The following is a 22,971-nucleotide window of genomic DNA, read 5'->3' as shown; positions in this document are numbered from 1 at the left end:
TTATCTTCTCTAACCTTCAGTTTTCTTCCCATTTCTTTCCATTTGACTGTTGCTAAATACGTATAGCTTTATAAAAAAATGGCTTCGGATAAGGAACTTGTTGCCTCCATTCTTGCTCAAGAAGAAAAATGTCAATTTACAAAATTTACTTCTGAAGACGCGCTCAAATTAGGCTTGTTATTATTGGAGAACGTTAAGCCTTACAAAAAATCAGTCGTCATTGATATCGCTATGAATGGACATCAATTATTTCATTATGCTATGGATGGTACATCCAAAGATAACGATGAATGGGTTCGTCGTAAAAAGTAAATATTACTCTTCTCCAGCCGTTTACATTGTGTGAGGAAACCCTTCAATGGATCGTATTAATCTCCTCTATATCATAGTAATACTGTCAACCGTTTTGGTCATGCCAGTTACTATGTTGGTCGCTACATTGCTAGCCAAGGAAAGACCTTTGAAGAGAAGTATTATGTAAGTGAACTACAAATGAGCAAACCGCAACATACGGGACAAACACACTAAGTCGAGTATTGATAATTTACCTTTTAGGCCAGTGAAAAGGAATATGCTACTCATGGTGGTGCATTCCCGTTGATCATTAAGAATGTCGGCGTTGTCGGTACTGTAACTGTATCTGGTCTCGCACAACAGGTAAATCAAAAATGAGTATGGAAGAATTTCGTCACAGGGCTAAAATGATATGGAATATTTGATATAGGACGATCACAATGTTGTCGCGAACACTATCGAGCAATATATTTCCAAATCAAATTAAGAAAGAAAAGCTGTTTTGCTCATGTATAAACTTCAATAAACAGCATTGGATGGTAGAAAGGACCAGCCCTGCATTTATATAATAAATACAAATAGCTTATGAATAATACATTGTAAGCAGAAAATTGTTCTTCAATTTTGTTCTATCGTCGATGAAAGTAGCAACGAAGTGAAATCAAACAAAAGGGTATCAAGGGTATTATGTTACATTTCTACTGTGTGGTTGTCTATTTCTCTTTTGTACTGGACATTTTTCTTTGACCGATATATTTTCTAATCCGTCACCGGTTACTCTGAGAAAAATGACGCCTTCAGCATTACCCACAAGCGCAATAATAAATGTAGGGCCGCTCATGCCCAATTTCGTATTCTTTAGGTGTGGTAAATAGTTTCCGTTGCTTATGGCGTGTCCTATTTGAGAGAACAATTGATTTTGTACAGATAGTGTAGGCAAAGGGTCGTGCATATTTTGGACTTTAATTCTAAAATCTGGTTGACCCGGATCTCTCTTTTTCCAAGTCGGTCTTGGCTTATAAACATCCCAATCAAATTCTACTCGCTTGGTTTGAGATTCTTGAAAGGGTCTGTACCACGGTGTAGATGGAATTACTTGCAAAGTAGAGTAGGCAGTTTCTATATTCATGTATAGACGATAGAACGATAAAGGTGAGTTAAGAAGTATTATAAACTTGTGTTGACAAAAAAAAAATTATCAATGACAGTTACTGTAATGCGTCACTTTATAATCGTACAGAATTGGACTTCCTGCTCTTTTCCTACAATCATCAATCCATGAACTAATCGTAGCACGAAAGGTTTGCCAAATTATAGTGGTAGTATAAGAACAACCTCTGCGCATGTTGCTGTTGTTCGTTTCACAGTTATTGTTGTCTTTCATGTATGTGGATGATGATCGCATAACAATAAATCCAAGTCTTTTGAGGTACGCATAGACCTGGTATTTATCATATGTAATCCAGCCATCCTTTTCATTGCACATGATATCACAGTATGTCTCGTAATCACAAAGCGCACCATCTGTAGTTTTTGTCACTAAAAGCGCGTTTCTTGAAATCAAAAAGGCTGCTTCTTCAGGATATAAATGTATGGCACCTTGACGACTCAAGCCCATAGTGTGCAAGTGTGTACCTTTCGACTTGGTGATGACTGTCCAAAAAGGATGGCACTTATTTAGGCGTCCCTCACTTAATTGTTTAATGTTGATCTGTTGAGATTCTTGATATGACAGACATTCAAAAAGGGCTTGTCGTGCGACTTCCAGCTGCTGTTCGTCAATACATTGGTTTGTATTTTGTTTTCCTCCGCGTGTTAAATTTTTCTTGGTTTTTCCACTATGGAAAAGGGATGAGCTTGCTTGGCTTAACTTTCACGCAAAATGTATCTATATACTGCTTCCTACCTTTTTTTATGAAGTAATTGTGCATAGTTGATAATTCCCTCATCTTCCTCAGAATCACTCATGACTGTTTAAGAATCATTGATCAGTGGAACGATCCTCATTTTTTCCATTATTTAATATTGCTGGACTTGAAAAAAAACCACAACTAGAGACATCTATATATCATTCATACCCGAAAATGTCCAGGTATAGAGTTTCAAGTTGTATGGTTGTCAGTCAGAGAGAAACATACCTATTCATTTACAGTCGATTTAAGATATTTTTGCTGTAAAATTTAGGCTTACTCTTCGATAATATCCTATGTAGGTAAGAGCTAACATAGCAACACTGAATGAAGACAAAAAAAAAGGAAAAATTTGATCATCCGCGTTTCGAACACTTTTTCTTTTTCGTATAAAAAGAGCTTTTCCTTTTTTCTCTTTTTCAATAGAAAAAACTTTTTTCCAGTTATCGCGAAAAGGTTAGTAGAAGAAAAGATAGAAGAGAATGGTTTATATGAGAAGGAGCTGTTATAAGTGTGGAAATGGTAAGTGATACTCGTGAATAGCATGCACAATCACATTGGCTAGTGTCAGGGATCAGCACTTACGAAACATAAATAGTTGGTCATTTCGCAAGTGATTGTCCCGAAACAGACAGACTTTGTTATAACTGCAAGCAGCCTGGCCATCTATCCAGTGAATGTACCGAGGAGAAGGTTATTGAACCTAAGCAATGCTTCAACTGTGGTGAAGGTAAACTTCCTAAAAGACTCAATAATTCGTCGAATTTATGACATGGGGGTATTCAATATTATGCTTATAGTTGGTCACATTGTTGCGCAATGTCCTGTTGCCCGCTCAACACGTCCTATAAATAGAGATAGCAAGCAATGCTTCAACTGTCAACAGTTCGTAAGTATCACGTTTTTCGCTGGTTGTATACATCAGAGTTAGTTAAGGATTTAAACGTTTCTTCTCTTATGTTCTATTACGTTAAATGTAGGGTCATATTGCTAAAAATTGCACTAATGAACCTCAGTCTCGTGAAGGCAACTTGAACGAAGAAGACGGACAAAGAATGCCTAGGAGACCTCAATTCCGATTCAAGCCTGTGTTATGTAATAAATGTGGAGGTCCCAATCATTTTGCTAAGGATTGTAAAGCAAGCAATATTCTTTGCTATAATTGTCAAAAGCGTGGTCATATCGCTCGTGATTGTCCTTTAGCAGCTGGTGGTGCTGCCCCTGCTGCTATGTTGAACGGTCAACAACAACAAAGACGTAACTTCAATAAGAAATGTCACATCTGTGGAAAGCGCAACCATTTAGCTCGTGACTGTTACTTTGCAAAGAGAAGAGAATCTGAAGAAGCTGAATCTGGCGAAGACGTTGAAGAGGATGAGGAAGAAGCCACTGATTCTGAGGAGGGTTCTGGTGAAGAAGGTTCTGAATCTGACAGTGCATAAAATGATTGCTCATACTATGATTTTTCTTTGTAACTTAATAAAAAATCAAATGAGCAAAAAGTCTTGATGTATTACTATCATTCTATGAAAGCGCCTTTGAGCAAACACTTGCAACTTTACTGATAGAAGTCATCTTTGAATCTAGGAACCTGTGTATCAATTTCCTTTCAGTGTTTCGTTTTTCACACTTGTTAGGAAGCGGCTCAATGTCTAATTGGAGTTATTGTAAAATGTACGGTCTTCGAGCCTTACCTTTCTCTCAATTTCTTATAACAAAAGCGCTCAATTAATACAACAATAAGCACAGATACTCATGCGTTATTAACTCTTGAACATTACATAATGGAGTGTTTCTTCTTTTGGCCATATTTGATACTGTTGCTTTCAAAGACAACATAAAAAGTCAACTAATAACTAATGCTTGCTAATTGCTAGTAGAGCTACTTATTTCTTCATCGCTATCATAACTTATTCATGCAAACCAATAATTCATGGGTAGAGAAGGTGCGATTACGGCAGACGTGTCAAAGAAAGAAATGAGATGTAACGTCGAAAGTCACCGATTCCTTATTAGCTTTCTGTGTATTCTCTTATTTCTTAACCAAAGGGTATTTTCAATCCGATGTGTTTCAAAAGATTCACCTTGCAATTAATTACCGTGAGTCATTATCAAAAAGGACATCGTTCCTGTCGTTCACTTATTTCTTTTTTTATGAGCAGTAATAAAACCTTCGATGACAGCATTTCACTGAATCAACATTAATGCAGATAGGAAAGACAGATATGTTCAATCTAGAATCTATTTAGATACTACCAATCAGTTAGGACTCGTTGAAGAATACCTGCAGCAATCAAAGTTTCTGGTAGCAAAAACATTACAAGCACTCCATAGAGGAAAGAAAGAATTTATTATTGAACAATACACTGACAATAAACAGGTGAGGGGCCCATTCCAGGGTTGCTCAAATCATTATCACCGAAGTCATCCATGCAATTAGGGTATCTATCATTAGTTCTATTCATATTAATAGTAGTAGTAGTAGTAGTAGTGTCGGGTATATGAGACATAGGTGACACAGTTGCAGGCATTTCAGGTAATTTTCGGTAATCTTTATCAGCTACTGTAGTAAAAATTTTCGTTGTGGCTGCTTCAGAGTGTTGGTTCACCGTGGTAGTAGGTGTCCTGCTCCTTTCACTGTTTATACTAGAGGTAGTGATAGTGCTAGCATCAGCTCGGTTTCTTTGGTTACTATCATAACTACAATCGTCTTCTGTTTGAACTTGTTGCGGGATTGTTATAGGTTGTATTTCCTGTCCATTGTTCCTTATTTTCCTTTCTTCCCAAACGGAGATATTCTCATTAATGTGCTCAACAGTGAACGAAAGCTCTAATAAATTAGAACGTAAGTTTTAAATACTTCAGAAATTGGTCGCATCTAGTTATACATTACCCCTAATAAAGCGACTGACAGTTTCAAATAGTCCCAAGGCGACAAAACGTATAAATCCCAGTTGAGCATCTTCGAGAACCATCACCGAGCGATCCATCATAGTCGGTAAGGACAAATTCATTCCAACCGCCTTTTCTAAATCACCTTGTGTTGCAAATTCTTCCATGAGTATTTCAGCCCATTTACAAGCCGTGGCAAACGGTCGAGCGACATTGCTGATATCAGCACACTTCATTAAAGTACAACAGAAGAGTAGGCGGCCCTTCTCAGTTATATCTTGGTGCTGTTCCTGTATCAAAAGTGAATCATCTCGTTCTTTAGTACGCGGCATTAGTGAATGAAAAAGAGGCGAAGTATTGATTTTTTCCAAATAGTCGTGGTGCAATGCCATGTCAGTTGCCAAAATAGTAGTGATGATCACATTTCGAAATTCTTTATAACAGTCATACTTTTTGTTGTTGTGGCTATTATGACTATCCTTGAGGTCCATCGTTGTCAGTATCCGCTGAAAACCGTGCTTTAATAAGAGTTGCGATAGAGTCATGGCATGAAAGTGCTCTAATACGGATTGATCATTGTACAAGTAAGAAAGAGGTGCTGATGTATCTATCAAAAATCCATTATTGACACCAGGATGTGAGCTGTCATGTCCGAGGGCTGCAACCAATAATGCAAAAATGTCCAAAGGGCGGAGAAGGGTAGAGTAGTCGAATTGTGATGACACAGGAGACGAAGAATGTTGTTGAGCTATATTGGCGTTGCGTGATGACAATGAAGCGGTAAGGTCGAGTTGTTGAAGAAAGAAATACATACATTGTAATACATCTACTGCATGCGCGAAATTATGGTACGAGTTTTCGTCATGGTAACTCATGGATAATTCTATGACAAAATTATAAAGTTGCTCTAGAAATATCGTCGTTTTTAGCTATTATACTACACGGTGATGCATATGTATCTGTCAAATTTATACCTTCCGAAAAATATCTTTGGGAAATTTTAGGTACGCCATTTCTTAACATAAGAACAGCACAGTGAACGAGTTCTTCTAGCGTCAACTGAAATGGATCAAAATTCCAACTGGAAAGTAGCGATTGTAATTTGATTCTATGTTGTCTTTTTTTAACATATTGTTCAATTAGAAGCTCGAATATGTAATAGGTTACGTTTCGGAAACCCTACATTTTTAATGGCTCATACGTTGGCAAGCTCAAATTAGGTGGTATAAACTGGTCGATCAACGACGTGGAAAATGTACTATTGTCAAATGTTATTTTACTCTATTAGAAGGGATTGTACTGAATTATTATTGCTCACCCCTTACTTGATAGCTTCCAACTTATGATGGATAGAATTCGACTGGTCTTCTTTTGCTGATTTTTTCAAATTTCGGTCATTTCCAATGACGGGTACAGAGAATCTATTGGTGATAACCGAAAATGAATGTTGATGTGATTGCTGCGCGATAGTACATGATGTCGGAGGATGGTGGACAGACGCGGGAAAGGTGGTCGGTGTTAAAGGGGAAATAACAGCCGGATCTTCATCCTCTTCTACTGTGCTAATAGTGCTGGAAGAGACTAAATGCTGGTTATCTTGATATAGAGTAGCATTAGAAGGGGGTTGCCGGTACTTTTGATTCTGATACAGTGTCTGAGAGTGTAAAATTTATCGTTAGAGCTACTGTGGCCATTATATACTACTTTAATAAAGGTGCTATGCTTTACTAGAAATAAAGTTTTTGCGATATCTGGTGTTAAAGGTTTTATGATATAATGGATTGCACCTGCTTGGATACAATCAAACATGAATGATGGATCATCATTGTTCGCATACACTATACGAAGAATTAGTTGTCTTTTTTGACTAGCACAAAGGCCTAATTTAACATGAGATTTGCCTCTTACCGATGACAGGTACAAAAGGACACTTGCCGGCTATGGCCGAAATGTATGTAGTCTGTTCTTTTGTAGAAGTTTCGTTGCCATCAAGTTCAACTAATAATAATAATGCTGTTGTTGGCTGTTGATGTATATAATTAACGCAAAGATCAAGGTTTGTGGTTGTATAGACTAGAGCAGAAAGGAAGACTTAATGACAAAGGAATCAAATCTTTCAATTTGTTCTTCCATTACTTTTGCCAAATATGCTTTTCAAGAATGAGAGCTCCGGTTTATCAGCGTCGTCATAGTTATCTGCATCATCATCACCGTCATAAACACTATAAGGAACTGTTTGCTTTAACACAAATAGAGTACACGTTTGTGGATCCACCATTTCTTTGTTTCCAGATATTATTGGAGTAATAACAGCATATACAAAAACTTCAAACTCTTCCTTAAATCTGAGTAAAATTTGACACCATTCAATTCTTACAAAATCCGTTTGAGATACAAAGAGAAAGAAGAAAGATTGGAAAAGCAGCAAAACTTGGAAAAAAGGGAGGAGTGTTCAAGAAAAGGGAGAAGAGTAGAAGCAGATTCTTTTTTTTTTTTTTGATTTGAATATTGACACACATACGACTCGTCTCACTAAATCTCACTGACGAATTAAGTTACCATGCCTTTTAATCTCAGCTGTCTCCACGAATTTAAATTAAATTGCGTTGTGGTCTTCCTACAATGATTTTCAATAAGGATATCTTACATAGAAGGTACATACAATTACATTTTCATCACAATAAAAAGTAATGTGTACATGTAAAAAAAATATTTTTTTCGTCACGGCTCCATTCATTTGAACGATCTCAAAACTTGTGATTAGAAGGTTTATCACTGCAGTGTGGCAGATTTTGTCGTATTAACGTGAAAATTGTCAATGTTCACAAAGGGACGTGCTACTTCTAGCATTTAGTTCCATACTTACTATATCTCTGATCAATTCTACCTATTGTTCTTTACCAATTATTAAGGTATTAGAGTACAAACAAGCGGATGCCGAAAAAAAAAAGTATAGTTTTGTGGGGAAATGTTTCGCCTCTATAACGCAAAGCAAACATGAAGCAGGCAAAAAAATGTATAAGGAGGTAACAGTCTATTTATTATTGTCGTTTATGCTTGAAAGAATAAGTAGAGAAGTTTGGGTGGGAAAATAGATTATCAATTTGAATAGAGTCAAGTTGAATTTTTCTGTACCGCACTTTTTTAACATTGTGGACTCTATTAGGAAGTGGATTCCATGCACTTAGTAGTCAACCACGCTCGGGAGCGCTCGTCTTGATAGTAGTACTTTCTCATCTTAAATAGCAAACTACTGTATATTAATTATACTCAATTTAGGCTTCGAGCGATCGAATCAACATTGACTATGATGGTGTACAACATCAGAAAAAAAAACCCATCAAAATAAGCATTTTCATTGTTCCTGGAAAAGAGTTGTTCCCTTTCTTTTCTTTTCGAAATTTTGTTCTGCAGCCTTTTATAGTACTCATATATATACCATGACACGGCCACAGGCAAAGGCTGGAGTGACAGAGGCATCACCTTTACTGCAGGCTGACGAACACAAGCCCTCATATAACGCTGATACTGTTCCAATAATAGAAGAAAGTTCTGATGGATGCATTATTGAAGTAGTCACATCTTCATCAACCACTACAATTGAAAATGCTTCGGCAAAGACACTTACAGATGAAGAAATTGTATCGAAACGGTTGAATGGCGCATCTGCATCCGTTGTCATGGTTGGGTACATAGACAATACAGCATGGATTGTAGACTTGAATTGAAAAATTAATATGTCACCATTGGTCTGGATAGGCTTTGGATTGGTGTAGGTTTGGCGGCATTGGATGGCTCTATTGTTGCAGCCATTTATCCTCAAATCGGTACAGAGTTTAAAAGGTAAGCATTCAAAAAATTCGCTCTATATCAATGTATAATATATCACTAATTCGCGTTTCCTGAAGGTCAAATGAAATTGTTTGGATTGCAACAATGTACTTACTAAGTTACACTGCTCTTCAGCCATTATGTAAGGGTCAAGTTTCGAGTTCTGTGATGGCGAAATTTGATGGGCTAATACATTCATGTTTGTTAATAAAAAAAAAGACGGCCGGATTTCAGATGTCTTTGGCAGAAGAACAGCCTTACTATTTGCTTCTATTGTATTTTTCATTGGGTCCGCCATGTGCGGTGCATCCAATGACTTACTGACTCTTATCGTCTCAAGAACAATTGCTGGTATTGGTGGTGGAGGTTTGAATACAATGTCAGCTGTTATTATGAGCGATCTGGTATCTATTCGTGAAAGGGGAAAATATCAAGGTTACGCTAATGTAGCCTATAGTGTAGGTTTAGACTGTATTTCTACAATTAACATACTTTGCACAAATCAAATTTACATACTGTTTTGGCTGATAATAGGCCGGTTCTGTGATCGGTGCTCCGTTGGGCGGCATCATTACTGATAGTATAGGATGGCGATACTGTTTTTACATCAACCTTCCTCTTTTACTTCTTTCTCTTTACGTTGCTATTTGTGTTTTGACGGACTATAACCTAACAGAAAATCGGAACACTGGCTCTTTTTTCGAACGACTAAAAAAGATTGACTACTTGGGATCCTTAGCTGTTGTCGTTACTGTCATTTGCTTCTTACTGGCCACTTCCATGGGCGGCAACTCTCGTCCTTGGAGCGACCCGCTTGTATACGGCCTCTTAATCTTCTCGTTCTTTTCCGGTGCTGTATTTTGTTATATTGAAGCTAAGATTGCTGAAAAGCCCTTGATGCCTTGGAAAATTATTACCTCACGTACACCATTTGCATGTGCTATGACCAATTTCTTTAGTGTTATGGGATCTATGTCAGTAACCTTTACTACGCCCATTTTCTTTCAAGGCGTTCTGGGCTACACTACTTCCCAAGCAAGTTTGTTTTTCCTGCCTAAAGTGGTTGCTTTAACTTGTGGCTCGCTATCTGCTGGGTATTGGATGGCAAGAAAAGGCGAATATCAAAAGTACATCACCTTCTCAACATCGATGGGAATGATAGCAATGTTCTTGACTAGTTTCTGGACAACAGATACATCTTTTAGCTTTATCATTCTCTGTCTTGTGTTAGATGGGTTTTCTTCGGGATCAAATATTACGACTACCTTGGTGGCGATGCTTTCGTGTGTTGAACATAGCGGTAAAATGGCTAGCTTTTTTTTTGAATTTTACAAACTGTATACTTTCGTAAAGCATATTAAAGAAACTTTTTTTTTTTGGGAAAATATAACAGAAATGGCGACAACAACTTCTGTATCGTATTTATTCCGTTCTACGGGTGGTGTAGTAGGTATTTCAGTCATTTCGACTGTATTTCAAGGTACAGTTAAGAAACTTTTGACTGAACGAATTACAGGACCCAATGCAAAAGAGGTAAATTACAACGAAAAGACACCTCTAGTAAACAGCAAAACAAAGAATGCAAAGCTGACAATCATTTTTGGAATTAAATGCATAGATTATTGAAATTGCACGTAAATCTATCAATGAAGTCCGTACATTGCTCCCACCTGATGCGTTGGCCATTGTCTTGGATACTTATGAAACTGCGATACGTTATTCCTTTTATTTGTGTGTTTTCATGTCTGTCCTGTGCTTTTTATCTGCCTTATTCATTCAGCAATTTACATTAGCAAGTAAAATAAAGTAATAAAGAAGTATTGAAATTTGTTTGTATAGAACGCAACATGCATTGGTGTCAGTATTAGTCAGAGAGAACAATCCTACGTTTTTTAGGAGTGGCTGCATCGGCATCTTTGCTCGAAGTCAACATTAATGAGCTTTCAATGGTATTTTTTTGCGGTGGAAGGGTGATTAGAAGCAGTTACAGGGAATAATGGTGTCCTTACAAAATCTTTTAAAACTGTCTTCCATAAATGTAATCCAGTTGCATATATATTCTCAGCCAAAAAAACCTCACGCTCAAAGACTAAAGATCGTCTTGCTTCTCGACTAGCAGTTGCTGAGTTATCCTTAAGTTTTGAATAGACTGGCCAGTCTGGTATTTTATCGTGATTCGGATTGCCTGTTTTTGCAAACTGAGTAATAGCTCCCGATATCTGCTTAGCCACCCGATCCCTTTCTATGTCGTCTCCCGAGCCTAGGAAGGGATTGTTAGCCCAATAAGCAAGATTGTCCCAACTGAATACAGTATCCACCATGTGAGCAGCTTTAATAACATTTTGTACATCATTAGATTCATAGTTCCACTCATACACATAAACCTTATGTCCCCAACGTGTCAGATTTTCTGCCGTGAGCAGCGTTGCCACTCGGCTCATGACATCAGAGCACATATACCGACTCACCTCAGAAGGCGGCGACATTGGTGGCACAATCTGTTGTTGATATATATCATACGCTTGTTGAGCATACTTACGTCCAAACACGTGAGTAAAATACGTCCGTACGAACAACGTTTCATCCATATCTTGAAAATTCGGTAAGAATGGAAAGAAGAAATTGAATTCATCTCGCGTGTAACCGATCATGATTTCCAAATTTTCATAGCCGCGAGGCAGTGGGTAATGGAAAAAGTGCTGAACAATGGTATGAGAAGGAATTACGTGGCCATCGACGCTGGGTCCAATGGGAGCGAGGCCTTCTAAGAAATTAGGCCAGGTTGTCATGAAGGTTTGGGAATCAAGGAATGTACCTACTTCTACAGACTGTAATTCTGTTAGCAAAGAACTACTTTCACTTTCTGCCACACAGTTGCTTCCTGGCAATACATCCATTCCGATTGAACGAGCAAAAATGGTGCCTTTGAACTCTGCCCAATTTTTGGGAGAGACCATAAACATCGGGGGAGATTGCAGTACAACACGTTGAAATAATCCTGCAGTGTCGGGTGACAAAATAATCGACATGATACAGCTGGCTGGACATAATTAAGCGCGTATAACATAAGTAAAATTGTTAAAGTTACGTCTGTCAGACAGATAAGTGAAAAGTCATAGCCGAAAAAAAAAGCACGTCTAAATGCTATCGAAAGGTATGTGCTTATAGATTTTACCTCCTGCAGAAGATCCGAAAGCGGTTACATTGTTAGGATCGCCTCCGAAGTGTTCGATATTATCTTGGACCCATCGGAACGCAACTATATTTTGGAGTTGAAAAGCTGGTTAGGACGAGTATTTGAATTGCAAGACTCCGTATATCCATAAAGCTTACCTATCTGATCCAATAAGCCTAAATTAGCCGTCCCTTCCAATTCAGGTGAAAGGTGATCCATGGACATCCAACCCAGCGAACCCAGTCGATAATTGAAGCTCACAATGATTGTGTTATTTCTCGCTGCCAAATTGGTTCCGTCCCAAAAAGGCTGGCTCGAACTTCCACTCATACAAGCACCGGGATGAACCCAAACAATGACGGATAAAGGCTTCTTCTCATCTTTGCTTACTTGTTCATCTGTTTTATCAGCCATTGCACCATTTCCACTAACTGAAGCGATAGCTGTAGGCACCCATATGTTTAAATATAAACAATCTTCTGATTGATAATCAATTTGAACCGACATTAGCGTATCAAATGGCATGGCTGTTTGTGGTGCAGCAGGTGCATGTTTAATACATTGACGCTGAATATGAGCTGCCTTCAAAGGTATGGGCTTCTTGTATCTAAGAGCTCCTACAGGCGGCTCAGCGTACGGAATACCCAAGAAAACTTGCACTTCACTAGCAGCATCGATAAAACCTTGGATTTTTCCTGAGGTGGTTGGAACAGAATCTGTAAGTAAAAGTTCGAAAGGGGTTGGATCTTGGTCATTGTGGGGTGAAGAAGATGTTCTCAATGAGGAGGAGATCGTCGGTGGAGTGGGTGACGCTGACGCAGTATTATCACATGAACCAAGCATATACAGTACAATTTGAATATGTTTGATTGTGCGCTTAAAAGGTACTAAAATATATTATTGGTAAGGGAAGGAAGAAAGGGACGGAATAGGATCCTTGAAAAGGCTACGGATAAAGTGATGACATTTAGAAAAGCGATAGATTATGCATTCATTCGACGAAAATCGATTGACGCAAAACGGTTAAATGTCAAATCATTCCATAGAAAGAAACGGACAAAAGTTCCCATTGTAGGGAAAGAAAAAAGGGTCTTTTATTAAATTTGACTTTTAAGAAAGCCTAATACCAGTGGTACCATAGAATTTTGTACAACCAATTTGACAATTTCATGACCCCTTTTCGTGACAACGTTGGCAGTTGTCGTAGAAGATGCCGTTGGCGTAACCGTACTAGTATTGGTAGCGCTGGCAGTAGCGTTATTGCGGTTTTCTTGCTGTTGCTGTTGTGTCATATGAGTCCTTTGTACAGAAGGTAGAAGTAACTCCATCGTTTGACTATACTTCTGGTATACATCATTTCTGCTGTTACTATTACTGGTATCATTGCTTGCTGTAGTTGCATTGAGGGTATTATTAGTTGCTGTTGTCCTTTTTGTTAGTTGTTCATTTTCAGCCAACAAAATCTCTTTCAGAACCTGTAAAGCTACTCTAGCTTCAGATGTCATATTTATGTATTGCCTGATCGTCTCTTCGTTCCTAATATGATTTACATGACCACTGAGTTTTTTCAAGGCATCAATCCATTGAAAACGCTCTTCAGCTGTTTCAACACTGAAGGTATACTTGCGGTTAACGATCTGGTGTCTTCGTCCAGACTCTTCAGGAGCATCATCATCCTTTTCGTCATCTTCTACAACCGTACTGTTGTTTTCTTCAAGGTTATCACTTCGCATGGAAGGTAGCAGTGACCTTTCATCGTTAGAACGAATTCCTGGTGATGACTTTTCTTTTCTGGGGCTAGGACAAGGGTTTGACGGCAGCTGCTGTTGCTGTTTAAAACCAATTTGGAATGTGTACCGCATGAAGGGTCTTTCTACCACTACACTCTTTGTCCTGGGTAAAGTAGGGCTGACATAGTTGCCGGCATTTTCGCCCATTTTGATGAACATCAGTGACGTTCTTCCTAGCGTGTTACCTGTAATTGTGAATGTTTGTGTGCACTTTTCTGAAAAGTCTAACACGTTGGACGGCTTGAATGTCAAATCCTGTCCTCTCAACTTGATCTGTAGACCCTTGTCCGGATTCGGAATAGCAATGGTAATTGGATGGGATGGCATGCCTTTGGTAAGACGAGAAGGTAATCGATAAGGCGTCACGGTTATGACAACGTCTTGTGAACCTTGCTGAATAGATGGCGAAACAATTTTGGGTCGAGTAACGCCATTTCCTGCATTACTGTCTGATAGCAATTGCTCCTGTTGCGCGGCTTTACTGCTATTCTTATCAATACTTCTTCTGCCCGTTTTGTTATCCCAGCCTGTCTCTAGTCTTTCTTCTGTAATTGATTTATACATCTCTTCCATAAATTCTTCAGGTACCAAATGATATTGATCATAATAACTCCATCGTTCAAGAAACTCCTGCAAACTAGGCTTATTGTAATCCTGATTTTCTCGAGCTCGTTTAGACATGATATAATGTAAAGGTTCAATAGCTACATTTTGCTTGCTATTGGTACTGTTGATATTGTTACTACTTCCAGCACCTGTTATCTCCATTGCAATTCCCATCGAATTATTGTCGTCGTTATCGTTGCCATCGTCTTCTTGGATTATTGTTTTGTTTAGAGGATGAAGTGACATTGTATGATTATTGATTACCATCATACTCATCTTTCTTTTTGCATGTCTGTCCTGTCTTTCTTTCAACTCTCTTGCATACCAGAACACATCTCTTTCTGACGCAGCGTCATACCAATACTCGGCATTCAAGAATAAGGTAGCCACTACTACTTTCACCACCATATCCTCGTGGAATTTGATCACATTCTGATTCGCATCATGCCATTTTTTTGAAAACTTTTCCACCAAATATTCTAACGACTCCCAGTTACTCGGCAGTCGGAATGTTGTTAATAGGATTCTTAATGCCTCATCCAATTTAAGTCCACTCAGTCGGAAGCACTCCAAAAATGCATCGTATATATCTTCGTGTTGTGGATCCGAAAGATAGTACCCCAACTGCCGTCGATTTAAGTCAGGAGTTTTGAACAGGAAATTGGCAATACTGAGCGAATCTTGCGTTAGCACCTTTTTATTGATCAAATAGGCAATACCAGAAGAGGCATTATTCTCAAATTTGCGAAGAGCAGACGCTAATATAGGGTGGATTTTAAGGCGCGGTTGCGGAGGTGGGAGTTGGGAAGAAACAGATAGGCTATTATGGCCTACTTCAGCTTTTGTTTTTGATTTATCGGCCGCCGTTTCTTTCTTGCTGTTTTGATATTGTTGTTGTAGATTGTAATAATCATCTTTCGTGATATACAATGTTAAATTAGACAATTGCACAATATTCTTCACTTGGAATAAAGAGTTTTCATTGGGCCTAAATCTATACCGACTACTATTGATTACAATATTGCCGTTCCTTGGACTGTGATTACCACCGCCGGCTCCAATATTTACCTTTCCACTATTTATATGTAGCATATTACTACGATTATTCAGTTCCGTAGACGAGATATTAGTGGTCGTAATGATATTTTCATCCATAATAGGCTTGCATATGAGTAGTAAATCGTTAAATAAGAATAAATATCGATCCTTGACAGTGTTTGCATTCACAACTTGAAATACAGGTGTTTGCAGTAAAAATCTTCGCGGTGGGCTCGGTAAAGATGCCGTAGGCTCTTTAATTAAATTAGATGATGACAATGACAGATCAAGATTAGCAGGCGCGGTTGGTTTTTGTTGTTGTTGCTGTGGCAAGACAGCTGGTTTTGTAAACAACAATCGTTTGACGCGCTCGACGGTAGGTGATATTGTGAAGTGCTTATCTTCATTTTCAGTTTCTACGTTTTTTTCTGCAGCTTCCTCAAGTGGCATTTCTTCATGGGTTGATGCAGTTGATTTTGTTCGTTTTCTCCATTTCAAAGGTAAAATTGGATGAGGCTGTTGATGCTGCAAGCCTCCATCATCTTCTGAAAGCTCAATATCACTATCTTGCTGTTTACCGGTGTTGGTTATCTTTGCATTGAACGCTGAATTTTGCACCTGTCCATCAATCTCCTCTGGATCTTCTTCGTCTTCCTCGTTTACTTGATCAATTTCTCTGTAAGTGTTATTACTACCACCCTCTATAAGTTGTTGTTGTTGTTTTTGCTTTCGCTCTTTTTCATATCGCTGTCTTAATGATCTGAAAAAAGTGTTATTGCTATTATTGTTGCTATTATTAGGGATGCTACTGCCTCCACTATGGCTTGTAGTCCCTTCTGAACCCGGTAGTAGTAGATCACTTGCTGTTAAGGAAGGTGTTATAAAGGGCGAAATGCCATAACTTTGCTCAATATCATAAAAAAATCCATTACTACTATTACTGTTGTTAGTAGCGGTAGCAGTTGAAAAATTGTTGCTATTAAGATGAGCACTACTGCTACTATCACTACTGCTACTACCGTTGTTATGGTGGATATTTATTGCACCCGGAGAGACTGAAGACAAGCTGGCTGAAATGCCATCATCCTGATTGTTGTTATTGTTGCTACGATTGTTGCTACTACTGGTATAACAAGATGACCTATTTTTTATTCCATCCCAATTTATAAATGAGGAAGGCACAGCTACGCCTCTTTCAATCAGTCGCTGCGTGAAAGAGTTGCTGCTCTTCGGATTAGAAGCAACATGAGCAGTTTTGGTAGCTTGTTCGTCTAGGTTTTTCTTATTCAGAGTTGATGATACGGTGTCTGCTGTATCATTATTATCAAGTTTGCTAGTATATTCATTGCTTTCAGCGTTGTTATCAGTTCTGTGCATTTATAGTGTGTAAGAATGAAAATAAAGGAGTGCATAAAAAAACTTTATTATTGTGCTGTGTTCCTGTTATAAACGAGACAGCGAAAAAATATATACATGAATTGAACACGCGAAAGATAATTAAACTACAAAGAATCCATGCGATTGCTTTTAGGGGTCTTAAAATTTTCGGCCTGATTAACCAGAGCTAGTAACTTTGGGACATGCTTGAGCTTTAACTAAAGATAGATATACGTTAGTTGCGGCATACTTGCATTAGCCCATTTGACATAAACTTACATAAGTAGGAATATAAGAACTGGATATAACATTGTGCGGCTCGGGTTGATCGTAGTCACTATCTTCTATTGATACGTTATCTAATAGCAGTATGTCCCCACTGTCACTATTACTGACTCGAGAAGCAACAGCTCGCAAAATTTCGTTGCTTATGGGGTCCTATATTTCAAAGAATTTGAAGGGTTGACTGTCAGTTAATCCAAAACGTCTGCAATAAACATAATTTCTTTTCGTACCTCATAATCGGCTACACAATAGTTCTGAATCAGCTTTTGAATTTGAGTAGGTGCTAAAAACCAACACACGTCAAAAATAATCTTGATGTCGTCTAGTGTTGCCTTCTTCAACTGTAATAACTTAGTTGCTTGCATCAAATGTTCTAGTTGATTGGTTGCTTCAGGCACTTCGTGTGTCTTGCACCATTCTTCCAAGCGTGTAATATTATATTGGATCTGCATAGCTAATATGAAGATATTCGCAGAAATAAGTGATTGGTCATTAACCCACTATGTTAGTAAAGAATAGGCTTTTACCTCTCTTCCACGAGTTAAAGTTTCTTCTCATAACCAAATCATTGAATGTTGTAACACCAATTAGCCTCAAAAGCTCAGTTAAAACCTGTTCCACCACGTATGCCTCAACGTAATAAGCCTTCATTGTAAGATAGATACGGTTCAAAAAGTTTAGTAAATCGTCCATTGAATAAGCAGGTTTAGGGGCAGCGCCACTATTCCTGTTGCCATTACCACCGCCCAACATTCGGCCAAAGAAACGGTTGGTATCGTTAGCAATGAAGCCCGGCAGAGATTGATTTTCAATGATAGCTGGTATGGCCATCTTACTCAGTTTCTTCTTCAATTCGCATAGCCAATGATGATATATATTGTCTTCCAAGCACTGCAATTCGAATTTCATGGTGGAAACGAGTTTTTCAAAATCATGCCAGCCCACGACACCGTTACGTCTACGACCATGTATAGAGTTATAATGCATTTCCCTTTCTAAATCTTGTTCAACGGAATAAACAAGGGACAGAAGTTCATGCGTGTTCGACAACCAAAAGGAGCAAGGCAACAGTGTGTCTTCATTGCTATAAGATAAGCATTCTTTTTGAATGGTGTCCATTACACGGAACAGCAAACGTTCAGATTCGACCAGATAACCGAAACGCCACATTTGCGTCACGGTTTTACCAAGCAAATGAACGGGGAAGACGACATCTTCGCGGTTGATTGTATCATTCACTGATGTGTGTGTTTGTACCATTTGAAGTGAATGCTGGATGAGCTGGTCAATAATTTCTTCTTCAATAGCATCATATTCTTGTTGTAAAAGCTGAGTGATGGCTTCTTCTGAATTCTCTCTATCAATATTCAACAACATTTTATTGTTATTATTACTATACCCAGTCATTGTAGGTACCGTTTGATCTGGCTCAGCGTAAACAACTTTAGTTGTAGTAGGGCTATGAGTGTCAATCATCAGTCCACCATTGTGTTGATTGATACTGGCGCGTCTAATCGCCAAGGCACTAGGCGAATGAGGCACCTGCGGCCTAGCACTTGGAGAGCGACCACGCTGTTGTCCAACACTACTTTGAGGCGATAAACCACGCATAGATGCTTGTCGCTTGGGTGACTGATGTGATTTTAATGATTGCGATAATTGTGCTTTCAAAGCCATGATTTGATTCTTCAATTCATTCACTTCACCATCATCTACACCTGCTCCTCCAATCGGTGAGGTGGAACTCAATGTTTTCAATTGAGGAGGCCTCTGTTTGATTTTCAGAATTTCGTCCTTCTGTTTGTTTAAATCTTCTGTTAGTTTAATAATCTCCATGTCTTGCTTCTTGATGCGTTCCAACGATTGCCTGTATTCGTGCTGTAAACCTTCGCGTTCCTTTTCTAATTGATCAATTTGTTGCTCTAATTGAGTTGTAACAGCTAAAGAAGCCTCCAGTTGTTTGGCTCGTTCATCCAAAGTACGGTATTTGGTAGTCCATTGTTTTAATTGATCTTCCAACTGGGCTGCCTTGGATCGTAATTGGTCTTTTTCTTCCTTATGTTGCGTCATACTCTGAGTTAATTCCACGACTTTACTCTCTAGTCGATATGACACTTCTTTAAAGTGATTAGCTGATTTTGCCTCTTGTTTCAAACTCATCAGTTGTTGATGTGCCTGGCGAGAACGGATCACCGTCTGCAGATCAATAATAAATCTGCGCTTTGATTGGTATTCCTTACGTACACGCCATCCTCTAAATACGCTTTGAATTTTGAGCGCAGCAAAATGTTGACGAATGTGCGCAAATTGTTTGTGTGTGATGTGAGCGCGACATGCAGCTTGCAGTTGAATAATAAATCGGCATTGTCGTAAGTATTTTCGACGTTGTGAATAGCAACGCCATTGAGTTTGAATTTTGATGGCTGCCTTTTCTTGTCGTAAAAAATTCAACTGATACACTCCATACTTTTGACGTGCCAAACGCTGCAGGCGAGAGATTAATTCCAGCTTCCTTAGGTAGTTGATACGGACAATGAAACGACGCATGTTCTTTTGAAGAAGAATGGTGCATTCTTCCCAACGCTCTTTACGGCATTTCTCAAGATATGCAAGTTGGCCGGCACGGAAAAAGAGCTTGGTAAGGCCAATTTGGTATTTATCTGTATCTTTAATGTACGTGTCCAAAATTACACGACAAAGTTGATGTATATCGACAGGTGAGTTGAGATTAGGATCCCAGTATTTTGAGCTAACAAGCGCGTAGAATCTATTGAACAGAACAACGGCGAATGCGTGATTATTTGCTCCTTCTGTCTTATTCAAAAAGGGGGGAACGAAAAGTTGTATGATCAATATACCTATCTGCAAAATCTTCAAACGTCCATCTTGAAGGATAACCCGCACAACTAATACGGATTGTTTCTAAAACACCACAAGCACGTAACTGCGACAAAACCATATTCGGTTCGAAGCCCCAAGCTACTTTTGCCTCATTAGGTTTAATACAACGAATATAATGCACATTGGTCTGACTGATGGTATCCATTAAACTGATCAAGGATTGTTTGAAAATAGAACCCAGAGTAGGTTTCTTCGTGATGCCCATTCCTACTTTCTTTCCAATAGTTGGCTAAGAGGACGATAAGCTAATGACCAACCTGGAACAGTTATATAGTAATACATTCATTTATAGACCAACTTACTTTAGCTTCCTGGGTAGCAGCTGAAGCTGCAGCTGTAGCAGTTTGTAGCATTTCTACCAAAAACGTCGAATCTGCATTTTGCAATAATGCCAAAATTTCATCTGGTACAGTGTCTTTATTCTTATCTAAAAATCCCTCTGCGTCGTATTCAACCTCATGAGCATAATGGCAAACAGTGAATGCACTATTAGAGAATCTTGGTTTCTTGAAATACTTGTCTTTAAACTTGGGATCTGCACCAAGGCTGTTGTACAATTTGTTACAAAAACCTTGATCTGTGCCTGATGGCATCCGAGATTCCTCATCCAATAAGGACAAAATACCCAGCTTAGACTCGATTACTTCTATACAACCTTGATTATCGCTAAAATCGATGAATTGCCAGTTGATTTTTTCCTTGACATATTCCTCTTGCTCCAACTTGAATACGTGCTGGTTGAATTGCTGTTGTAGTTTTTCGTTAGCATAATTAATGCAAAACTGCTCAAATGAGTTCTTTTTGAAATGTTCAAAGCCATAAATATCCAAGACGCCGATGAAGTTATTGGCCAGATCGGGTTGTTGACAAGACAAGCTGTCATTGATAACTTTTACAAGCCAATCAAATAGGCTCGCGTAAATATATTTTGCAACGGAATCTCTTACAACTATTGCTTGAGTTGGATTAAGATTCTTCACTATCTTATCGTTTCGTGTGATGATTTGCTTTTTTGTTAGCCACTTTTTGAATTCAGTTTGTTGAATGCCTAACAGTTGAGTGGCAATAGAAAGTCCACCGCTTTCTGAGACACTAGATGTATCGCCACGCCCACCAATTTCAATATTACCGATGTGTAACAGAGCAGCCAACAGTTTGAATATTTGCCACTGTGTTTCCACTGAAATGCCCACCAAAGAAAGCGATTTTTGTGTCAGTTCAAACTCGGCTGCGTCGTCAACACCTGGAATGGATCCCGTCCCACTTTGATTCAAGTAGTGAAACTTCTCCCAATCTCCCAATTCTAAATTTTTCCGTTCATTGCTGGGTGCGCCTGCGCATAGCTAATTGATTGTTAAGTAAGGATCATTGCTGCGACTCTATGGCGTGCCTTGTCACAAAGTGCAACTGCATTCAGAATTTCCGTACCTGATAAAATACGTGGTAATTTCTTTCTGTTTCAGGTTGAAAAATAAGCCTTGATCTCTCTAATAAATATGTCCTGATTTTGGCACCGACAATATTGCTCTTCTTATCAAATTGGATCTATATGTGAGGAGCATCCATATTGTTTAGAGAACAGGCTCACAAGGCTTGTATTTTCAATGTAAGTCCCATACCTCAATATATTTGCCGAATCTCGAAGAATTGTTATTTCTCGTCGTTTTAGCGTTACCAAACGCTTCCATAATTGGATTGGTGGCTATGCGAAGATTCAGCGTGTAGTAAACAATAACTTCCTTTTTAGTACTCAAGCTATAACCACATTTATACTGAGCTTTGATACGCTACCCATGATCTGTTCCTCTACCTCCGTCATGCCTTGTGAAATGTCTTTTATTTTTCCTGATTCTTGATCATCAGCAGTAGCAAAATATCTCATGATATGTGTAGCAGACACTGTTTTACCAGCACCACTTATGAAGAGGATCAAATTGTCAGGGTCCATCGTTAGATGAAAACTTTCTGTTTGTTCTTCGATAGCTTACCTTTCACCAGATACAACCACGGTTTGGTTTGTTTTCTCTCTTATCATGCAACGATAAGCATCCTCTGCAATAGCAAACAAATGAGGTTCTAATTCGCCACGTTTTCTGCCCGAATATTGCTGGATAATATCAGGATCATATAAAGGCACACTGGAGAATGGGTTGACAGCAATTAGTACGATACCGGAATAAGTATAAATATTACGTTGAAAATAACGTGTACGAATTGTATTTAAGACTGCATTATTAAAAGATAGTTTTTTTAATGTTTAATGCTTAAAAATTGTTTCAGAATAATTAAGTGAATGCAGTTACCTGAAGGTTCATTCAAATAACTCAAATTGGTCAAGTCCTCTGTATTCTCTAAACGCGGCGGGTTCCTTAACGGCGGAAGATTGCTACCTTTCGTTTTTTCGAGCTGAGTATATGTACTTTCAAATACATGCTCCTAGAATTTGATGGATGAGAAATATGATTAGGTTCTCGTATTTTTTGTTTTTCGATTTTATGCTATGTCCTCTGTTTACAAATAAGAAAGGGAAGGAAAAGAAGGAGAGAGTACTAAAAATTTGCGATTGTGGCATTTACTTGTGATTCATCTTTGTCGTCTAGGAAAGTAATTTTGATGCCTGTTCCTGACTCTTCTACTGATAAAACAGAAGTTGAAACCCAAGCTTCATCCTCGTCTACGAACCAAGCCTTCGTTCCTTTGGTGTAAACTTGGATTGCCTGAGATACGCCTGAGGACAACTTTTCCATTCAGCCTAGATACAGAAGAATAGAACACTGAAGAAAGGAAAAGACAAAGGTGCTGTACTTTTTGAAGAAACAATAAATGGGCAGTTTTTATTTTGAAGTGGATAGAAACAAAGCTCAGAGTCTGA

At 38.5% G+C, this 22,971-nt stretch overlaps 8 protein-coding genes across 8 annotated transcripts; 3 read left to right on the top strand and 5 right to left on the bottom strand.

The window, feature by feature from the left end:
* Nucleotides 1-78: 78 nt before the first annotated feature.
* On the top strand, nucleotides 79-781 carry BDF20DRAFT_910502 (uncharacterized protein; the record flags this gene model as incomplete). The annotated part of the gene is made up of 4 exons (XM_053083712.1): nucleotides 79-308; nucleotides 390-477; nucleotides 556-657; nucleotides 725-781. 4 exons carry the CDS (start codon nucleotides 79-81, stop codon nucleotides 779-781), a joined length of 477 nt encoding a protein of 158 aa, XP_052939313.1.
* A 198-nt stretch (nucleotides 782-979) lies between these two features.
* BDF20DRAFT_832832 (uncharacterized protein) lies at nucleotides 980-2,262 on the bottom strand (the record flags this gene model as incomplete). Its single annotated transcript, XM_053078577.1, has 3 exons — nucleotides 980-1,413; nucleotides 1,507-2,132; nucleotides 2,201-2,262. The coding sequence occupies 3 exons, from the start codon at nucleotides 2,260-2,262 to the stop codon at nucleotides 980-982; spliced, it is 1,122 nt and encodes a 373-aa protein (XP_052939312.1).
* A 309-nt stretch (nucleotides 2,263-2,571) lies between these two features.
* BDF20DRAFT_852960 (uncharacterized protein) lies at nucleotides 2,572-4,011 on the top strand. Its single transcript, XM_053080112.1, has 3 exons — nucleotides 2,572-2,726; nucleotides 2,803-3,093; nucleotides 3,185-4,011. Exons 1-3 carry the CDS (start codon nucleotides 2,724-2,726, stop codon nucleotides 3,644-3,646), a joined length of 756 nt encoding a protein of 251 aa, XP_052939311.1. The 5' UTR covers nucleotides 2,572-2,723; the 3' UTR covers nucleotides 3,647-4,011.
* Nucleotides 4,012-4,476: 465 nt separating this feature from the next.
* On the bottom strand, nucleotides 4,477-7,594 carry BDF20DRAFT_998486 (uncharacterized protein). The gene is made up of 8 exons (XM_053085462.1): nucleotides 7,233-7,594; nucleotides 7,005-7,169; nucleotides 6,825-6,934; nucleotides 6,422-6,750; nucleotides 6,280-6,354; nucleotides 6,071-6,213; nucleotides 5,098-6,003; nucleotides 4,477-5,034 (listed from the first exon to the last, which is right to left on the bottom strand). The coding sequence occupies exons 1-8, from the start codon at nucleotides 7,372-7,374 to the stop codon at nucleotides 4,556-4,558; spliced, it is 2,349 nt and encodes a 782-aa protein (XP_052939310.1). The 5' UTR covers nucleotides 7,375-7,594; the 3' UTR covers nucleotides 4,477-4,555.
* Nucleotides 7,595-8,118: 524 nt separating this feature from the next.
* BDF20DRAFT_296503 (major facilitator superfamily domain-containing protein) lies at nucleotides 8,119-10,804 on the top strand. Its single transcript, XM_053075134.1, has 6 exons — nucleotides 8,119-8,784; nucleotides 8,856-8,939; nucleotides 9,005-9,069; nucleotides 9,147-9,385; nucleotides 9,462-10,460; nucleotides 10,546-10,804. The coding sequence occupies exons 1-6, from the start codon at nucleotides 8,537-8,539 to the stop codon at nucleotides 10,735-10,737; spliced, it is 1,827 nt and encodes a 608-aa protein (XP_052939309.1). The 5' UTR covers nucleotides 8,119-8,536; the 3' UTR covers nucleotides 10,738-10,804.
* On the bottom strand, nucleotides 10,712-13,183 carry BDF20DRAFT_296419 (Carboxylesterase). Its single transcript, XM_053075133.1, has 3 exons — nucleotides 12,261-13,183; nucleotides 12,103-12,186; nucleotides 10,712-11,967 (listed from the first exon to the last, which is right to left on the bottom strand). Exons 1-3 carry the CDS (start codon nucleotides 12,943-12,945, stop codon nucleotides 10,871-10,873), a joined length of 1,866 nt encoding a protein of 621 aa, XP_052939308.1. The 5' UTR covers nucleotides 12,946-13,183; the 3' UTR covers nucleotides 10,712-10,870.
* A 4-nt stretch (nucleotides 13,184-13,187) lies between these two features.
* On the bottom strand, nucleotides 13,188-16,938 carry BDF20DRAFT_852945 (uncharacterized protein). The gene has a single exon (XM_053080111.1). It carries the CDS (start codon nucleotides 16,911-16,913, stop codon nucleotides 13,200-13,202), a length of 3,714 nt encoding a protein of 1,237 aa, XP_052939307.1. The 5' UTR covers nucleotides 16,914-16,938; the 3' UTR covers nucleotides 13,188-13,199.
* On the bottom strand, nucleotides 16,939-22,899 carry BDF20DRAFT_852939 (P-loop containing nucleoside triphosphate hydrolase protein). The gene is made up of 12 exons (XM_053080110.1): nucleotides 22,676-22,899; nucleotides 22,403-22,535; nucleotides 22,088-22,325; nucleotides 21,891-22,015; nucleotides 21,719-21,801; nucleotides 21,528-21,644; nucleotides 20,402-21,442; nucleotides 20,057-20,328; nucleotides 17,726-19,965; nucleotides 17,429-17,652; nucleotides 17,193-17,351; nucleotides 16,939-17,131 (listed from the first exon to the last, which is right to left on the bottom strand). Exons 1-12 carry the CDS (start codon nucleotides 22,844-22,846, stop codon nucleotides 17,039-17,041), a joined length of 4,896 nt encoding a protein of 1,631 aa, XP_052939306.1. The 5' UTR covers nucleotides 22,847-22,899; the 3' UTR covers nucleotides 16,939-17,038.
* Between the last annotated feature and the right edge of the window lie 72 nt (nucleotides 22,900-22,971).

Source organism: Mycotypha africana (assembly GCF_025528875.1).
Source record: "Mycotypha africana strain NRRL 2978 chromosome Unknown BDF20scaffold_2, whole genome shotgun sequence".
Taxonomy (NCBI): Eukaryota; Fungi; Mucoromycota; class Mucoromycetes; order Mucorales; family Mycotyphaceae; genus Mycotypha; species Mycotypha africana.
Note: the sequence above shows the minus strand (reverse complement) of the source record. Positions and strands in the feature narration are given on the sequence as shown.